Source organism: Narcine bancroftii, chromosome 13 (assembly GCF_036971445.1).
Source record: "Narcine bancroftii isolate sNarBan1 chromosome 13, sNarBan1.hap1, whole genome shotgun sequence".
Classification (NCBI taxonomy): domain Eukaryota; kingdom Metazoa; phylum Chordata; class Chondrichthyes; order Torpediniformes; family Narcinidae; genus Narcine; species Narcine bancroftii.
This window is the reverse complement of record NC_091481.1, coordinates 59933916-59954327: the sequence shown is the minus strand read 5'-3', so window position 1 is coordinate 59954327 and position 20412 is coordinate 59933916. Positions and strand designations below refer to the sequence as shown.

Here is a 20412-nt window from a genome sequence, read left to right as displayed (position 1 = left end):
ATGGAGTTTAGAAACTTGGCTGAATGGTGCACCAATAACAACCTTGTACTAAGGAGCTGATGTTGACTTCAGGAAAGGAAAGCCAGAGGTGGACAATCCAATGATCACTGCGGGATCAGAGGTGGAGAAGGTGAGCACATTTAGGTTCTTGGGAGTCGCTATCTGGAGGATCTTTCCTGGACCCAAGACGCTAATGGCATCGTGAAGAAGGCATGTCAGCACCTCTACTTCCTCACAAGTTTGTGGAGGTTCAGCACGACATCAGAAACCCTGGCAAATTTCTCCAGAGGTGCAGTGGAAAGTGTGCTGACCGGCTGCATCAGGGACTGGTCTGAGAACACAGATTAGCGGCACGGTTAGCGCAACACCGTTTACGGCAGCAGTGACCTGGTTTCGAAGCCATTGCTGTCTGTAAGGAGCTTGTACCTTCTCCCCGTTTCTGCGAGGGTTTCCTCGGGGCTGCTCTGGTTTCCTCCCACCCTCCAAAAAAAATGTACAGGGGTTGTAGGTTAATTGGGTTTTTGACCGGCACAGATGCATGGACCGGGAGGGCTTGTTACTGTGCTGTATGTTTAAAATTTTAAAAATAGAATTGAATACAGAGTTAATATTTCAGTTCAAAGACATCTCATTGAGACCCACCCAACCAGTACACGCTCTGTTCTCACTGCTGCTTCAGGAAAGAGGTATAAGTGTCGCAGGACTCACACAATTGGGTTCAGAAACAGCTGCTCCCCTTCCACCCTCAGACTCTGTACTGACAATAACCACACCAGCAGTGCGAGTATAAGACAGCTTTAATTAACTAATATGTACACTAAGAGGTCTTGTCTCTCTGCAAGACGAACCTGGAAGGCTACACTGTAGCTCTGGACTGCTTTATAGACAAGGTCACCGGGATGACCCCTGGTGACCTAGTGGTGTAATTACATATCACCACATTCACCCCCCCCCCATTAAAAAATAGTTATTTCCCCCCCCCCCCCCCCCATCCTCCTTCCCTTGTTTGTAAGTTCATAAGTCCAAAATTTTTCATGGCTTCCATTGCCTTCTGGACCTCCTCGGGGGTGGGGAGTGCAGTCTTCCTTTCGGCCTTTCTTGATGGAGGTGTGGGAGTGAGAAGTACTGGTTGGTCATGTGGCCGTGTGGGCTGGGGATCATCTTGTATGGGATTAGGTCCTGCCATCAAGTCTAGGGTGGTGATATTTTGTGGGGTGGGCATACCCAGGGTCCTGATTTCCGGGGTGGATGGTATAGTCTTCTGGGGTGACTCGTTGGACGACTGTTCTGGTGACAGCTGCTGTGCTCCTTGTTAATCCATAGACATCTGTGTTTCCTCCGTGTTGTTCACACATCCGGCCGGCGTGAGATCCCTGGTGGCCACCGAGTCTTCTCTTCCATCTGGGAATGTGATGAAGGCGTACTGAGGGTTCGCGTGCCTCAACTCCACTTGATCCACCAGCGGGTCTGCTTTGTGGGGTCTGCAGTGGTTCTGGAGGAGAACAGGTCCCGGTGTCATCATCCATTTAGGCAGCACTGTGCGCGTCGTGGCTTTCCTTGTGAAAGAAAAGATACGATCATGTGGGGTCATGTTAGTGGCAGTACACAACAAAGAATGTATAGAGTGTAGGGCTTCTGGCAACACTTCTTGCCATCTAGTTGGCCATCGATTGTCCGGCTTGGTTTAGGATGGCTGCCAGAGCCACATCGAATGCATCGTTTCTACTTGAAACGGGATCGACTCATCTATGAACCGCATGGTAGCTTTAGCGATATGGTCCCTAATGTCCCTGAATGCTCTGGTGGCTGCTGCGCACAGTGGGAAAACTGAGGCTTTTATGTGGGCGGGCCTTGTCGGCGTAGTTGGGGACCCATTGGGCGTAGTAAACGAACAGCCCCAGACACCTTTTGAGTGCTTTCAGCATGTCTGGCACTGGGAGGTCTAGGAGAGGGCACATATGGGCTGGGTCTGGGCTGATTACCCTGTTCTGCACTATGTAGCCCAGGATTGGCAACTTCCTGGTGCTAAAGACGCATTTGTCCCTGTTGTATGTTAGGTTCCTTTCCTCGGCTGCCTGGAAAAAGTGTTTTAAATTTGTGTCATGATCCTCCAGAGTGTGACCACAGATTGTCACATTGTCTAAGTAGGGGAATACCGCTTTCAGTTGGAACTCATCTACTATCGGTCCATTTCTCTCTGAAACAGGGACACCCCATTGGTGACACCGAAGGAAAGTCGCAGAAATTGATACAGCCTGCCGTCTGCCTCAAATGCCATGTAAATGTGATCGCTGTTTCTAATGGGCAGTTGTGGTATGCTGCCTTCAGGTCTATGGTGGAGAACACCTTATACTGCGCAATGTTGTTGACCATGTCTGCTGTGCGTGGCAGGGGGTAGGCATCTAGTTGTGTACCACCATGTGCAGTTTTTCTCCTGACTTTACTACAACCACCTGGGCTCTCCAGGGGCTGGTGCTCTGCTCTATGATGCCCTCCTGTAGTAGCCTGCAGACCTCTGTCCTAATGAAGACTCTATCCCTCGGGCTGTACCTCCTGCTCTTTGTGGCTATTGGTGTGCATTCTGGGGTCAGGTGTGTGAACAGCGGAGGGGGTTCTATGTTCAGGACAGACAGGCCGCAGTGTTGTTTCTTCGTAAGGCGTAGTGGGGGGTGAGGCCCGTTGTGCACTATTGGAATGCTTTCTAACTGACACTGAAAATCTACCCCAGGGCACAGAGGTGAGGGGGTATTAGTAATTTGAACCCTTCATATTTTGTGCCCTGGATTTCTAGAGTAACCCTGCAAAACTGTTTTACCTCAGCTGCAAGGCTGCTGGCTGCTAACAGGATCTGGTGCTCACTCGGGCATGTGGGGAGGGCAAGGCAGTTGACTAACCCCTGGTCAATAAAACTTCCAGTGCTTCCACTATCTACTAAGCAATTTACCCTCACATCATTAATTTTGAAGCACACAGTGGTGTCAGATAAATTGTGTGGACTCGCCTGATTCATGCGGAGGGAAGCAAGTCTGGCGTGTTCTTCGTGTCCTTTCATCCGATAGTACTTGGCGTCATATTCATCTCCTGAAGGCTGTGACTCTGCTCTGTACCATTTGTCCAAGATGGCTGGCTGCACATGGCATTCTTCTTCTTCTGTTTGTGGAGAAAGAAGAGCTTTCCCAACTCTCATTAGCATGAGAATGGGCCTTGGTTGTGGCCTTGGGGCTTCTGCAGACTGTAAATGCCCACGCTTTCCACAGTTGGAACAGACATTTTCTCTGGGAGGGCAGAGGGCTCTGGGGTGCTTTCTTTGTCCACAGAAAGAGCACTTGGGACCCTCAAGGTGCTGCTGCTGTGAATTCCTGTGAGGCAGCATACTTTTCTTTTCAAGGGGGCTAGAGAGTCCAGCAGTGTGATGTTTGTCCCAGCCCCAGGCTCCTGTGAGTACTCCTCCAATTCTTTCCTGGTGCTTTCTAAAGCTTCTGCAATAGTCTCTGCCTCATCTATCCCCACCATTCCTTTCTCCAGCAATCGATGTCTCGTCTCAGTGGACCGTATGCCCGCAACAATTCTGACCCTAATAAGGTCCTCCACATACTCCTGAGCTGATACTGCTTTAAAGTTGCAGCCTCTCGCCAGGTCTTTCAGAGAGAGTATAAAGTCTCTGGCAGACTCCCTTCTTGTTGTGACCTGGTCATGAGCCTGTACCGGGAGTGGAGTTCGCTATGCCCCTTACTCTAATGCCTCTGTAAAGTGCTCATTGCCTCTTGGTAGGACCTAGCATCCTGTATAAGGGAGTTAGGGTGGTCTTCCAGCTGGGCTAACAGCAGCATTGATAGCTCTTTATCCGATGCCTCAGCACCCTCCACATAATTCAGAAAGCATTTCTACCAGCGGCTGAAATGTGTGCCAGCTCCGGGATTTCTGGGGTCGAGCTCCAGCCTGTCTGGTCGCAGCACATGGCTAAGCCGCAGTCTCCGGTCCCTTAAGTGTAGCAAGGGTGGACCCTGGGGTACTGGGAGAGTGATGGTAGAAATGTCTGCGTTCTTTGGCTCTGGAGTGGTTGAGAATTCTGGACATACTTGGAGATTGGGAACACGACTTGTGGAGATCCTTCCACCCTCACTTGTAGTGGCCCCTTTCTGATTGCACCAGGGTTTACGGTCGGCGGCACCTGTACTGGTGAACCCACGGGCAGGCAGGACTCTTGGCTGTTTCTTACCTGCCCTATTGTACTTCTGTGGTCTTCCCTGCATTCCACCACGATTCCAGTACAGTGGTTCCTCGCTGTCTCTGTCCTTGGAAGCACGTGCATGGTAGTCGTCCCAAGATTCCATTCCTCAGGAAGAGTCTCCAGGTGGTCGGGAATGCACGTTGGAGCAGAAGCAGCTTCCATCCTAGTAGCTATCATATTAGTTTATTAAATTGTACTGACAATAATCACACCAGCAGTGCGAGTATAAGACAGCTTTAATAAACTAATATGTACACTAAGAGGTCTTGTCTCTCTGCAAGACAAACCTGGAAAGCTAGACTGCTCTGGACTGCTTTATATACAAGGTCACTGGGATGACCCCTGGTGACCTAGTGATGTAATTACATATCACCGCAGACTCTTCAACAACAAACTCAATTAGGGGCTCGTTTAGGGACTCTTACTTGTGCACTTTATTGATTTTCTTTGCTCTTCCTGTATTGCAAAGTCAGTTTGCTTACAGTTCTTCATTTACATGTTTACACTGTGCATTTTTGCACTACCAATTAGTGGTAATTCTGCCGCACTCGCAGGGCTGTATGTGATGTTCTGTATGTACTCTGTCAATAAATGTGAAACCTGGATCTGACCTGGGTTTGAATCTGTGTGCTGTCTGTAAGGAGTTTGCACATTGTCTGCATGGGTTTTCTCTAGGACCTTCAAAATGTATGGGGATTGTAGGTTATTGGGATATTTGAATGGCACAGGCTCGTGGGCCTGTTATTGTGCTGTATGTCTAAATTTTAAAGATTAGAAATGAAAAATTGAGTAAACCATGTGGCGTAACTTTGTAAATTGTTCCAGGCACTGTTGCCAGCTGAGATTAACTGCCATCAATATAGGTTTCTCATTTGATAGCTCGGCCTCCATTTATTTGGCCACGCAGGCCTCCACACAGAGGAGATTATGATGCTACTGTCCAACCCACCACTGCAGGAGTTGTTCTCGATGCAAGGAATTTGCATGGTTTTCCCGTTCCTTCAGGAACATGCATGGGTGTGTGCAGAAGCACCCTGATGTGCAATACCACCAATAATGTTCGATGGCCCTTCTGACAAGCTCCCCAGCACACGCGAGGGCTGCTTCCGATCCATTCAAACTGTGATTGCTTTGAGGCCATGGAGTTTGATGCCACTTGATGGGAGGGTCCTTTAGCACAACAGGCATCCATGGAGAAACAAACAGAATTAATATTTTTGGTCCTAATGAAACTTTAAGCCTGTTTCTCTTTCTACAGATGCTGCTTAACCAGCTGAATTTTCCAGATATTACTGCATTTGTTTACAATTTCAATCTATTCTTTGTGACTAAATTTAGCTTTTGTGTCATGCCTTAGCAAGGACATTCACTTTTAAAATCTTTTTAAGTATTGGAATATACAAAAGTCTGCAGACACTGTGATTGAAGTAGAAACCAAATGCTCGAGAAACTCAGCAGATCAAACCGTGTACTTTATATAACAAAGTTAAAGATTCACATCCAATGTTTCGGGCTTGAGCCCTTCATCATGGCATGAGCAAAACGTAGGCAGATTCCCATACAAAATGGTGGGGGGGGGGAAAGAGGAGCACTATCCCACAGGCAGGAGGTAATAGGTGGATAAGGGAAGGAGGGCACAGCAGCAAACAGGGAGAGAGGGGATGCCTCTGTGAATGGAGAGGGAATGGGGGGGGGGGGTAGAGAGCTTGGGGAAAGAAGACAGAGGGATGGGGGAGAATGGGAAGTGGGCTAGCAGAAACCGGAGAAGTCTATGTTAATATCAAGTTGCAGTTTGTCCAGTTGGAAAATTAGGTGTGGCACCTCCAATTTATAGGCAGTTTGGGTTTGACAGTGCATGAATCATGGATAGACATGTCAGCGAGGGAAGGGGCGCAGAACTGAAATGGCTGGGAGATCCCTGACACTGATGCGGACAAAGTGAGGTGCTCAGCAAAGTGATCTTCTAGTCTGTGTCCAGTCTCTCCAATGTAGGGAAGGTCACAATATGCTATGGAAAGTCCCCAACAGCTTCGGTAGCATTGGTGGAGAGAGAGCCACAGATTAGCGGCACGGTTAGCGCAACACCGTTTATGGCAACAGCGACCTGGGTTCGAAGCCGTTGCTGTCTGTAAGGAGCTTGTACCTTCTCCCCGTTTCTGCGAGGGTTTCCTCGGGGCTGCTCTGGTTTCCTCCCACCCTCCAAAAAAAATGTACAGGGGTTGTAGGTTAATTAGGGTTTTTGACCGGCACAGACGCATAGACCGGGAGGGCTTGTTACTGTGTTGTATGTTTAACATTTTAAAAATAAAATTGAATGCAGAGTTAATATTCAATGACCTCTCATTGAGACTGAAAGCATGTTTGTAAGTGCACAGGGACAACATTAGGCAGCTGACCCTGTTCCTGTGTTGCTGAGTGTTTGGGATCTGGTGATTATTTTGGTTAATGCCTCTAATTATCTTTGCAGGGAATAAATTCAATGAAGATGAGGCACATGGGCTTGAAACTCCTGAAGGTTTTATTAATTCTCGTGTCTCATTTGGTTTGGGCGAAAGGAATTTTGAGCAATCCCACCCTGAACATTGCCGTGATCCTCGGCGGCACATCCTGCGAAATGGACATCAAAGACGTTCTGAACAAAGATGATTTCCAACATTTGCCCATCGACCCCAACGTGGTGCAGGTAACGGTCAACGAGACCGACCCCAAGAGCATCATAACCCGAGTGTGCGATCTCATGTCTGGGATGAAGATGCATGGCGTGGTTTTTGGTGACGACACAGATCACGAGTCCATTGCAGAAATTTTGGATTTTATTTCCGCTCAGACTATGATCCCAATTCTTGGAATACACGGCGGTTCCTCAATGATCATGGCAGACAAGGTAGGAACTGGCTTTCTCCCCATTCTTCCAGTGGTTGCTTGGTTATGACTGAAAAAAGATATGGATACTCTTAACAATTGTTATCCATCCATGGAGCCGATGGAATATGTACTAGATGTGACTCAAGGTCTCTTTAATTACTGTTGTTACCTTAGCTCTTTGATCTACAACTTCACTCTGTTGCAAATCGTTCTGCATCATTCTCTAAGCTTAATGTGGGATGTTCATGTCAGAATAAAAGCATCTGTAGGTTCAATGGTCACTTGCAAAGTGATTATAGAACATAAGAAATAGGAGCAGGAGTTGGGCCATCCAGCCCCTTAGCCTGCTCCTCCATTCAATGAGATCATGATCGGCTCATCTCCACTCACCTGCCTTTTCCCCATATCCCTTAATTCCCATACTTGTAAGAGCATTAGGAAGAATTGAGAAGGAAAGTGGTCGACTGATACATGAGAAAGTAATGGGGGTTAATCGGGTGATTTCAAAAGGGCCAGCAACTATATGATGGGCTGAGTGGCCACTGGCTTGGTTGTATGATTCCAGTTTGCTCTGGTAGATTTGTTTTAGACAATGCATTGTTGCAATTTACACACACGGTCTTTTGAAACCATCGGAGAATGGGGCCCGTCTTCCCACTAAGACGAGGTTGTGAGCACTGCTGTGCGAATGATTCTGATGTGAAGTCCACAGACTGTTCAACAGGCTTTAATTATATTAAACTTGTACACCAGTCTTAGTATCTTTGCTGGCTCCACATGTGACTGACTGTCCTCGAAGGGGCCGGCTCGAGTCTTTATACGGGCCAGTGATTGACAGCCGGCAGATGGGGCCAGCATCCCAGGTTGCCACCTGCAATAGGCTGGTAGGAGTGCGGCCAGTGTTGGCCACAGTAGTTACTTGACTAAATTATTATTGGCATATGAGCGATGAAATTAGGCCAGGAATTGTTGTCAGAATTGCAGCCTGTACCCTCTGTGCCCCTCGTTCCCACTTGGGTTAGTCTTGGATTGCCAATCTGTCCTGCTGTCAGCACCCCAGAGCCAGATGGATCAGCAACTGGGCATTGGGTGGCCTACTGCAGAAACCCCTGGTGACACTTCTGGCAAACGTTGATGGAAAAATTTGCCACTCATCAAAGCTGTCGTTGATTTTTAACACCAGCTGACACCATCTCTGACTTTCAGGGACCTTTCAAAACGATTAAAAAAAATTTAAGCAAAGTGACGAGCTGTTGGGGGAACTCTGCAGGTCGAGCAGAATCAGCGGGGGAGAAACGTGGTCAACGTCTCAGGTCAGAACCCTTCCTCAGCCAGGTCTGACCTCCTACAGCATCTGAGAGCCGAGACCTCAGTGTGAGGCTGGAACCGGAACTGAGTCTCACATTTGATACCACGGGGATTCTGTCAGATGGGCAGTGGGGAGGAAGGCAGGGAAAATGGGGTCAACTTGATAGGTTCGTTCCCTTGAACACTCACAATGCAAATGCAGCAAAGACATCAGGATGTTCTTTATCGACAACAATTTAGCATTTAACATCATCATCCCCATATAATTGATCAGCAAGATCCAAGTACCACTCAACACCCCTCTGTGTAATTGGATCCTGGATTTCCTCATCTCCAGATCACAATCAGTGAGGATTGGTAAGAACTTCTCCTCCACAATCTCTATCAGTACCGGAGCACCACAGGGCTACGATCTTAGCCCCCTGATTGACTCGCTACACATATATGACTATGTGGCTCGATACGTCAAGGAGATCATCTACAAATTAGCTAATGATACCACGATAGTGGGTTGTGTAAAAATGGGCAATGAGTCAGCATTCAGGAGGGAGGTTGAAAACTTGGCTGAACGGTGCACCAACAACAACCTCGCACTCAATGTCACCAAAACCAAGGAGCTGATTATTGACTTCAGGAAGGGAAAATCCAGAGGTGTCGATCCAGTGATCAATGGGGGAGAGGGTAAGCAAATTTAAGTTCTTGGGAGTCACTATCTCAGAAAATTTTTCCTGGACCCAACACACTAATAGCATTGTAAAGAAAGGACATCAGCATTTCTTCTTCCTCAGGAGTTTGCGGAGGTTTGGTATGACATTGGAAACCCTAGCAAATTTCTATAGAGGTGTGGTAGAAAATTTGGTGACCAGCTGCATCACGGTCTGGTATGGGGACACCAATACCCCCGAGCGTAAACCCTGCAAAAGATAGTGGACACAGCCCAGGACATCACAGGCAAAACCCTGCCCACCACTGAGGACATCAACAGGGAACGCTGCCGTCGGAGAGCAGCAGCAATCATCAAGGATCCACACCACCCAGCACATGCTCTGTTCTCGCTGCTACCATGAGGTATTGGGGCCACAAGACTTGCACCAGCAAGTTCAGGAACAGCTGCTCCCCCTCCACCATCAGACTCCTCAACAATAACTTCTATCAGGGACTCAAGAAATGATTCTTAATTTTGGACTTAATTGATTTTTTTCTGTATTGCATAGTCAGTTTGCTTGCATTTCATCTGTTTACATGCGTATATGGAGTGGTAATTCTACCTCACCTGCAGGAAAATGATTCTCATATGTGATGTGATGTCATGTGGTGTCATATGTGATGTCGTATGTGATGTCATGTTTGTACTCTGACCAAAAAAATCTGAAATCTGAGAAGACCAGATCTGACTTCTCAAGTTATATAAGACATTGCTGAAGCCAAATTTGGAGTATTTTGTGCAGGAAAGAGAGCCATAAGATTTAAAGAATGCAGAGAAGATTTATTAGGATATTGCCAGGACTTGAAGAATTGAGTTACAGGGAAAGGTTAAAGAGATTAGGACTTTATTCCCTGGAGTGCAGAAGAATGAGGGGAAATTTGATAGAGGTATACGAAATGATGATGGATGTAGATAATGTAAATGCAAACAGTCTTTCCCATTGAGGTTTGGTGGGATAAAGACTAGAGGGCATAGGTTAAGGGTGAAAGGGGAGAACCTTAAAGAGAACATAAAAGGAAATTTCTTCATGCAGAGAATGGTGGGAGTGTGGAATAGGCAGAAGTGGTAAATTCAGGCTCAATGTTGACATTTAAGAAAAATTTGGACAGGTACATGGATGGGAAGGGTGTGGAGGGCTATGGTCTGGGTGCAAGTCAGTGAAACAAGGCAGAATAATAGTTGGACACAGACTAGAAGGGCCAAAGGGTCTGTTTCTGTGCTGTACTATTCTCTGGTGGCTAAACATTAGTGATTCTCTTCAGAAAAGATGTTCAGGGGCAATAACACTGGACAACAAATATTTTCAATATTGGGGATTATGTTAGAGAACTAAAAGCTGAACACAAAGATAATTTCAGATTTGCTATAATATGTAGGAAGAGGAGAAACATTAAATGAACTTTCATTTAATTGAGCATGTTTAATCGCATCATGATTAAACATGATAATTCAACTGACCTGAAAATGTTTTTCCACTGATTCTCATTTGTACTCAGCATCTGATGCCTCTCATGTCAGTGTCCAACAAAGGTCGGCTGGCATTGATGGATTCCAGTTGCCCTGATGCCACTTTTCCATGGTCGCAATGTCGAGTGAAACCTTCCACCATGTTTGTCATTGAGATCAGCAGGGAAGACATCCAAGAGCAAATGCAGAAAATGAATTTTCAATGACATGTTGTGCTTCATGGTTTTGTAGACTTAAAATATGACAAAAATAGGTTATATCTAAACAAAGGTTTGTGATAGGAAAATGTTAAGGCGATTTTCATAATCAACTGCCTAAAATCCATAAAATACATCCAGGAAGAAAAACCTTTCTTGTCTACGTTAATCAGAAGCTTAATGACCCTTGGTGAATGTCCTTATTTGCTTTGTGTGGCCACTTGTGTCATGCACTTCACTGCACTGTGCTTTGAAACATTCAATAGTTGCACCCATGGTGTTGGGTGTAATCTGGTTCTGTGCCTCTAGTTGCCTTAAGGTGGGGGTGACCTATTCCTGCTCCTGCCTCCTTGTGTTCTTGTTCTCATTAGAGGACAAAAGAAATCAGAAATGTGTTTGATTTTAACCTGTGAAGACTGAATTGGGAAAGACTACCTGCCACCATTATGTCAACCTTCTACAGGAGCTCTATCGAGAGCGTCCCGGCCGGCTGCATCACAGTGCGGTGCCATTGCTGCGGAGAAATGGATCGGAGGTCAATCCACAGGAAAATAAGGGTGACAGAGAGGATCACTGGAGTCTCCTTCCGCCCCCATCAATGTGATCGATTGGGATCATTGTCTGAAGAGGGCATATTGAGGTCCACCCTGCACACAGCATCTTTCTGCTGCACCCGTCAGGAAAGAGATACACGAGAATCAGAAGCTGCGGAACAGCTTTTTCTCATGTGCAGTCCGAATGCAGAATGACAAAGGAACTGCTCACACTGACCCTCCGAGACTCTCATATTCACGAAACCATATTTATTTATTTGTATATAGGAATACTTGTCCGGCATATATATTGTTTGTCTGTGTGTAATGTCTGTGCCTTTTGCACCGAGGACCGGAGAATGCTGCTTCATTGGGGTGTAGTTGTACTTGTGCTATCAGATGACAATAAACTTGACTTGATGAAGCACCAAAAGGGTATGCTTTTTCATTTTTACATGAGAAAATGACAATATTTCAATGTATTTTATTGAAACGTGTGGTAAAAATAAATTACACATAGAGCCAGCTTTAATCACTTTAATTTGTATTGATGGGAAATGCAACTTTGCATTGTTTATCTTAAGAAAATTAATAAGGACACAAATATAACATTGGATTGACCAAATCAATATTGTACCATGGGCGAGGGTTATGAGCCCAGAGGACTCCAAAACCCAGCAGCAATAGAAATTCACTGACAATGGTTAAACAAAAGTTGCTTTTAATTTTCTTTAAACATAATAACAGGATTGATCTTTAACTTATTACTATTAACTTAACTTAGCCCCCTTCTAATTCTAAGCGCACGTGTATGTGTTCAGGAAAGTTCTTTGCTTCACTGTCTGATCTCACTTCTCCAAGTTCACCAGCCAATTCTCATACTGTGCACAGAATTCAACCTTTAGAATTTCCACCAGGCTCTGGTGCTTAAAGTTAAATGGTTACTGCTCAGGAAGGTTCTTGTTGGTTTTGAGAGAGAGAAATTTGTTGCCCGTTGGACACACACTAACTGATTTCCTCCAATCAGTCACTTCAGTGTCTTGCCAAAGAAACTTGGCCCATTGTGAGTTTTCCAAATGATAACCTCTTCTTCTAGGTCACCACAGAGTTCCTCTTGTTTCTCTTATTTCAGGAGAAACACTCTAGCCAGCTATTTCCTTTTTCCTTTTGTAAGGACTACAAGGGTTTTGAACAGGCTGAACTCAGAACTCACAACCTGTCTTCAAAATGGGGTTATTCAACAATCCTGCTAGCTTTCCATTTTGCAGCCTCAACTGCTACTGTAGAACTGACATTTCCCTCTCTCTCTCTCTCTCTCTCTCTCTCTCCAAAAGAGAAATAATTTGTTTGTTTTTCCTCTCTCTGCTTGTAAAAACATATGACTTCTTACAGGGGTCCAAACCCAATCTTTGAAAGATCTTATCAGTATCTCTGAGTCTGGCTGTCATTGTCCATACACAATAGATCAGCATTCTTCATTGCTTCTGCAAAGCCAACCGGAGCTTCAACATCTCGCTTCAGCGAAGCTCTTGCATTTTAAATGAGATGTCTTTTGTGAAGTGTTACTCTGTGAAGTGTGACCTAAACTAAACCTCCACAATCTATCTCTTTTAAAGACCTATTTTACCCATAACTATTCTAACATGTCCTGTAACAGGAGGGACAATGTCGCTGACTGGCCTGAGTCAGAAGAACAAACCATTGGCCCTCAAGGTTCAAACTGGAACTGAAGCTGTTCATTCACCTCCTTTAAATCTATTATTCTCTTTCCAGTCATTGTACAGAGTTCCGCATTCTCCTTTTTCTCTGGATAAAGGCAGCTCTTCTGACCCTCTTCTGAGGGTCCTTTTTTAAACATCTTTGAAACCATGGAGGTCCATGCCAAAAATGGCGGCACTCATGCCTGCAAGCGGACCATGAATGATTGGGTCCTTTGACAGAACATCGGTGCGAAAGAGCACCGCCTCCTCCCACCCCTGCTGAGATCCCTTCAAGATGACCAGATGGGGAAGGTGACCAAGGCAGCGGACTGGAGAGGGCTTAGTGGCTGAAGGACTCGCACAGGCTATGGGGTGCTGAAAACTGCTGGCCGGAACCCACACCAGACGGAGACCGGCTCGAAGGAATCAAGTGTCGGGGCTGGGATTCGAGAGGCAAGAAGGGCTCTGAAGGGCTTTGGGTGCTGACACCCTCCTGATCATATTGGTGGAAATGGGACCTCGGGTCTGCTGCTAGGAGATCCTCGATGATTTTGTTACATGACAGTAAAGGAATCTTGGATCTTGAATGTATTGCTGAGACATGATTATGGTCCTGATTTTGATCATGCCAGACATTCTTTCTACATCCACCTTATCAAAGTATCTTCAGAAAAATATTATTTTCCATTTTGATACCACTCCTGAAGATTAAAGATCCTCAACCATTCAATCTTTCCTAACAATTTTAATCTGAAATGTCCAACTAAATTTATTTTGCATTGAGCAGTGAGTGTGAAAATGGGCTCTTTGACTAATCATTCCTGAACCAGTTATCGAACATTCATTTATACGAATCCTGGACTAATACCATTTTATTCTTCCCACATTCCTCCGCAGAGCATAGAAGAATGAGGAGAGATTTGACAGAGGTATACAAAATTATGGTGGATATAAACCGAGTAAATGCAAGTTTCCACTGTGGGTGGGTGAGATACAAACCAGAGGACATGGGGTAAGGGTGAAAGGGGAAGAATTTAAGGGGATCATTTGGGGGAACCTCACACAGAGAATGGTGGGAGTGTGGAAAGAGCTGCCAGCTGAAGCGGTGAATGTGGGCTGAATTTTAACATTGAAGAGGAATTTGGACAAGTGCCTGGATGGGAGTAATATGGAGAGCTATGGACTGGGTGCAGGTCAGTGGGACTGGGCTGAAAAATGGTCAGCACAGACTAAAAGGGCCCGTTTCTGTGATGTAATGTTCTATCATTCTTTGGGTCCCGCTTTTTGAGAAAGGACATACCCAGCCAATTCATGTTGTAACTGCACCGGACGCACCTGGGTAGAGGGGCAGCTCGGGCTGGGGAGCAATACCATGGCCGCGATTTTGCCAGGTCCTGGAGCCTTTGCTGTATCCAGTGTTCAAAGTCAGATGTTGTTATCATGTGAAGTGTCTTGGCTGAAGACAGGCTTCTCTGCTGGTGGAAGAGGCCTCAAGGGATCATCTTATCCATGTATCTGGTTGGCTGCAAATCCCTCAGCCCTTTATCACTGAGGATGATGTTTCTCCTCTTGTTAACTGCCCATCACAATTTGTGACTCATTGTGGCAGCATTGCTGCGTTTCAATCTGATCAGCAGGCTTAGTTCTGTCTCTGCATGCCGTATTTGTTGTTTAGCACAGCAGCGGCTACACTTCCTGGATGGAGGTGAGTGGAACTGGGCAGAATAATAGTTCGGCATAGACTAGAAGGGCCTGTTTTGGTGCTGTAATGTTCTATGGCTCTATTCTGATTGCACTGCTCTGCAGCAACTAATTAACCTACTGACCCACATGCCTTTGGGATGTGAGAGAAAACTGAAGGAAAAACGTGGTCACAAAGGGTACCTGCAAACTCCATGGAGGCAGCATTTGCGATCAGGATTGAACCAGGGTTGCTGGAGCTTTGAGTTTGGAGCTCTGCTAGCTCCACCACTTTGTGACCTGCACGAGTATTTACTTGACTAACTTGTGTTAACCTCAGCTCCCTCTTCTCCACTGCTCTCTTCAGACTCTGCCCAGTTATCATGACTTTATGAATTTATGCTGGCATTGGAGAGGGTTCAGAAGAAAAAGGAACAGAAGCAGGCCATTTGGCCCATCTAGTCTGCTCCATGAAACTTCCCTGAGCTAAACTGTTCTCGCATCTAGTCCCAAGTTCCGGCCTTGTCCCCCTATCCCACGACATCCTGTCTAATTAGATACCTATCAATTTCCCCTTTAAAATCCCCCCCATTGTCCTGCCTCCACAGCTCCACAAATCCACAACCCTCTGGCTGAAGAAATTTCTCCTCATCTCTGTTGTAAATTGGTACTTTTTAATTTTAAGACTGTGCCCTCTCATTTTGGAATCACCCAACAGGGGAAACATTTTATTTACATTCACTCTGTCCAATTTATTCATTATTCAAAATGTTTCTATGAGATCCCCTCTCATTCTTCTATATTCTAATGAATAGAGTCCAAGAGCCGCTAAGACTTCCTCATATGTTAGCCTTCTCATTCCTGGACTCATTCTGGTCAACCTTCTCTGTACCCTTTCCAACCTTGCTATATCCTTTCAAAGATATGGGGCCCAAAACTGCACACAGCTACTCCAAATGAGGTCTCACCAGTGCCCCAAAGAGTCTCATCAACACCTCTTTATTCTTAGGCACAGTCCCCTTTGAAACGAATGCCAATGTAGCATTCGCCTTCTTTACCACCAATCCAACTTGGTGGTCAACTTTCATGAGGTTCATGATATTGCTGATGGCAAGCCTTCTTCGTGATGGCCATGATATGAACACCCCAAGACAGATTTTCAGAGATGTTGACACTGAGGTATTGGAAGTTCTTGATTCTCTCCACTGCTGACCCCTCGATGAGGACTGGTTCAGGTACTTCTGAATTCCTCCTGAACTCCACAATCATCTCCTTGGTTTTGCCAAGGTTGAGTGCCACTTCTCAATCTATCTCCCTCCTGTACACTTCCTCACTGCTGTCTGTGGTTCTGCTGACGACCATGCTCTGCCGACAGCATTTGAACGGTGCCTAATCATAGAGTGAGTGGAGCAATGGGCACCCTTGAGCTTGTTGAATGGCGCTGAGCGTATCATGGTGTTGAAAGCTGAGCTGTAGTTGATGAGAAGTAGCTTGATGCATTTGTTGCTGTGGATCCAGAGTTGAGCGTAGAACCAGTGAGATTACATCTGCTGTGGAGTGATTGCGAGGGTTGGCGAATTGCAGTGGGTCCAGATCTTTACTTGAGTACGAGTCAATTCTGGCCAGGATCATCCTCTCAAAACATCTCATCACAGGAAACGTGAGTGCTACTGGGTGATAGTCATTGAAGCAGCCCATCCTGCCTGCTTCAAAAGGGCATCAGTGCCTCCGACTGAGAGCTGAAAATATCAGTGAACACTCTGGCAAGCTGGTTGGCACAGATATTCAGTACTCTGTCAGATATGCCATCAGGGCCTGATGCCTTGTGAGGGTTCACCCTTTTGGCCTCAAGAGACAGGCTCATCAGGTTGGATTCTCATAGTTTCCATTGAGTCCTCCTTCTCAAAGCAAGCATAAAAGGTGTTTAGCTCATTGTTTATGGCGTTTATGGTGTTTGGCCTTGCCTTGTAGGATGTAATAGATGCAATCCCTGCTATAGTTGACTCTTGTCTCTAGCTTCCCTTGGAATCCCCTCTTTCCTGTTATGATGGCCTTCCACAGGTTACCTGGACTTCCTGTAGAGATCTGGACCACTGTCTTTAAATGCCATCAATCTTGCCCGCAAGCAGGTTGCGTATTTTTTTGATTCATCCACAGCTTTGGGTATGTACGCATAAGCGCATACTCATCCATGCAAATCTTGATGAAGTTGGTGACAGACATGGCATATGCATTCAAGTCTGTATTGGAGGATTTAAACCATGTTTTTTACTTTTGCAGCATTCGCTTCTGCTTGTTTTTAGAATCAGCAGACATAAGCTAAATTCCACCATGGGGCCCAGAGATGCAGTTATCTGACAAAAGGACATCTGTGTACCAAGAACATTTAATCTTCCTGCCTGTTTTGGTTACAGACTGTCAGAGGCCTAGCCTTGACACAATGTTTTGGTCACAGACTGTCAGAGGCCTAGCCTTGATGCAAAATAAACCATTGAATTCAAAGTGATAAGCTGAAAGTTGTGTATTTCGATAGAATCCTAGGCATGCTAGCTTGCTCGCTCATCTTTCTTTTTGTGCTGGGAATAGGTGCTTGGGTAAGCAGTTTTTGGGTAATATAAACTATGGTCCCGCTGCTGAAGTTTGAGACTCTCCGAGAGGTGGCAACATCTCTCAGCAAAAAGAAGAACTTCTAGAGTCCAGCCAACGTCCCGGTCGGGGGAGGTGGAGAAGCTGCTACCAGCGCCTTGACAACCTACTACAAGTGTGTGGTCATTGCCTCACTTTGGCAGTTGGGACCAGTCCAGGCATTGATAAGTATAATTGGGAAGGGCTTGCATATTGTAGTTTGATATCAGCTTTAGAATTTGTAATAAAGATTTGTATAAACTGAAGTGCTCTCGGCGTGTGTGTCTATTTTCTTTCGGTAGCTCAAACACTGTGACCAATCTAAAACGAACAAAGTGAGAGGTACGTTTACCCAGGACAAATTCTGGGGATGAATCCTTGGATATATTCTAGTCCACCGATTCCAGACAGTCCTGCAGACACTCTCCCACCTCCCTCGACCATACTTTCACCGTCCTTACCACTAGTGAGGGTAGTCTCTGCTTCTATGCCTGGCGTAGAAGTACAGCCAGATGATCAGATTTGCCGAAGTGCGGTCGTGGGGTGTCTCAGTAGGTCTCATCCCGGTGTCCTGTCCGTGCGGTAGAGGGTGAAGCCTTTGGGCTGTAGCGCAGTGTCTCTGTCAATTGGTCTCTCTTGCCTTTTGTGCTGGTTGCAATCTCCAAGAATGTATCAAATATGCATCTGCATTGCTCTCCCCAACTCTGCCCGTGGTGTAACAGTGGTTAAGTGTGTTGGTTCCTTTAGTTTCACAGGTTATGTGTTGGTGGTAGTTCGTTAGAAACTTCTTCAGCTTGGCCTTGTTGATGTTCCTTACTATGATCAGGAAGCTATCAGGGTGTCCTCTCTCATGGCCTGATGTTAACCTGGAGTGGAATGTACACTGCAACCAGGATGATGGCGGTGAAATCTCTCAGCAAATAGAATAGGCAACCCTTGATCGCCAGATGTTCCAGATTAGGGGAGCAGGACTGGGACATGACCATCACATTTGTGCACCATGATGAATTGACGATGATGCACACCGCCTCCTCTGGTTTCCTCATGTCCTATCCGTGCAGTGGAAGGTGAAGCCTTTGGGCTGTAGCGCACTGTCTGTGTCAGTTGGTCTCTCTTGCCTTTCGTGCTGGTTGCAATCTCCAAGAATGTATCAAATATGCATCCACGTTGCTCTGCCCGTCTTTCCAAGTGGTGTGTTGCACTTCCCAAATAATGGGTTCCAGCATTTCCCTTACTGCTTCTGTTTGGCTAATTTGTCTGAAGTTTAGGGCGGCACAGTGGCATAGCGGTTAGCGCCAGGCCTTTACAGTGCCGGTAATCGGGATCGGGGTTCAAATCCCACGCAGTCTGTAAGGAGTTTGTACATTCTCCCCATGTCTGCTTGGGTTTTCCCCAGGGGCTTCGGTTTCCTCCCACTGTTCAAAATGTACCAGGGTTGTAAGTTTATTGGGTTTAAATTGGGCGATTCGGGCTCCTGGGCTGAAATGGCCTGTTACTGTGCTGTATGTTTGTCTAAAAATGTCCCCGTGTTTTCTCTTCTTTAGTTAAAGAAAAGGGTTGCTGCCCCTTCCTGTACAACTTACGACCTTAATTCAGGCTGAAAGATTGGTTGTATCTCAGAATGGACGTATGTCGGAGGAATTGCGTACTTAACTTGTCAGTCGGCGCCCCAAGGTCTGCAGGCTGGACACAGCCATCTTGATTCCTGTGCACATGTGCGAGTCTTCAGTTGGCGCAAGTGTAGTGGGTTTGCATATTGGAGTTTGGTTGGTGCATGTGCGAGAGTTAAGCGCCCTAATGATATTGAATTTGAGCGCTTAACTCTCGCACATGCGCCAACTGAACTCCAATACTCAAACCGCTCATGAGCTAACCGAAGACTTGAACATGCACACAGGAATCAAGATGGCCACACCAGCCTAAGGACTCTGGGATGCCGACTAACAAGGTAAGTGCACAGATTTTGTCTCTTGCATGCCCTGTATCCCTGTTATAGTTTGTCAAATGCAACACAAACTTCATAAATTTTATATTTTTTCTTACAAATATTTTTTAACAAATTTATGTGCGGATGGACGAAAATTGTCTAGGTCACAAGTCGGGGAGCACACTTTCAAAGCCTTGCATGATTTTTTTAAACAATCATATCAATCTCCTTTGTGCTTAAACAAAAAAACTGCCCCTCCCCATAACAACAATCCTGGCAACATTCTCGTAAATCTTTGTAGTTTCCCAGTGTGAACATTCCTTTCCTGTGGTGTGGTGATTGGTAACTTGCGCTGGTATACATGGGGTTTTGGCGGGTCAGAAGACATCGTGGGAGGGTGTGAGGTCAGCTGATTGTAGGTGGGGATCAGTTCAAGTTCAAATTTATTATCATCTGACTACATGTACAACCAGACAAAACCACTGTGTTATAGTGAACTTGAACAAATGCAACCGTACTTTATTTTGGCTTTGGAAAGCATGAGAACTCTGTTACAGCAAGGAGTACTGCCATGAAGCAACTAGTCTCACCCCAGGAGAGTCTGCCTCATGGCTCACTGGTTGCATATTTATGTTTTTGGTTCAAAGTTGGGGGTGGAATGTTGTGAGTGAGGAGACAGGTAGATTTGGTAGATCTCAAAGGCAAGGATTCTGGAGAAGGATTTTATTTACAGAAGGCAAGTGTGGGAAATGGTAGCAGATGCTACCACACACACACACACACACACACACACACACACACACACACACACACACACACACACACACACACACACACACACACACACACTGAAATGGGTACATAAAATGATTAAGGAAACATCACTACAATGCCCCACCACCCCTTGACTCAGTACAGACGATGCTACAAGGGACACTAATTAAATGGTACCAACCCTTTTAACAGTGCACATCTTACCAACAGTTTCTCCAGTGTCCTTCCATGTTCCTTGGCCTGGAATGAAGCAAGGTGGTCCCAAGCTGGCAAAGAGGGAGAACAAAGAACACATGGAACCTTTATAGTGCTGGAAGGTCCAGCCCAGGTCATTAGCAGAGTAACATTGGTTTGGTGCCAGGAGGGATAATCCAATTACAACAGTCAATGGCCCAATGC

General features: G+C 45.9%; 1 protein-coding gene and 1 long non-coding RNA gene across 5 annotated transcripts in view; one reads left to right on the top strand and one right to left on the bottom strand.

Annotated features, from left to right (window-relative positions):
- The window catches only part of LOC138748645 (glutamate receptor ionotropic, NMDA 2B-like), a 177336-nt gene that overhangs the window by 67465 nt on the left and 89459 nt on the right, over positions 1–20412 (top strand). For all 4 annotated transcript variants that reach the window (XM_069909184.1, XM_069909183.1, XM_069909182.1 and 1 more), the window contains one exon: positions 6699–7115. In XM_069909184.1, the coding sequence (XP_069765285.1) occupies positions 6711–7115 (405 nt within the window). In that variant the 5' untranslated portion in view covers positions 6699–6710. The remainder of the gene's footprint in view (positions 1–6698; positions 7116–20412) is intronic.
- On the bottom strand, positions 6732–20281 carry LOC138748648 (uncharacterized). The gene is made up of 3 exons (XR_011348204.1): positions 20218–20281; positions 10569–10709; positions 6732–7163 (listed from the first exon to the last, which is right to left on the bottom strand). It is a non-coding gene; the product is annotated as an uncharacterized lncRNA (long non-coding RNA).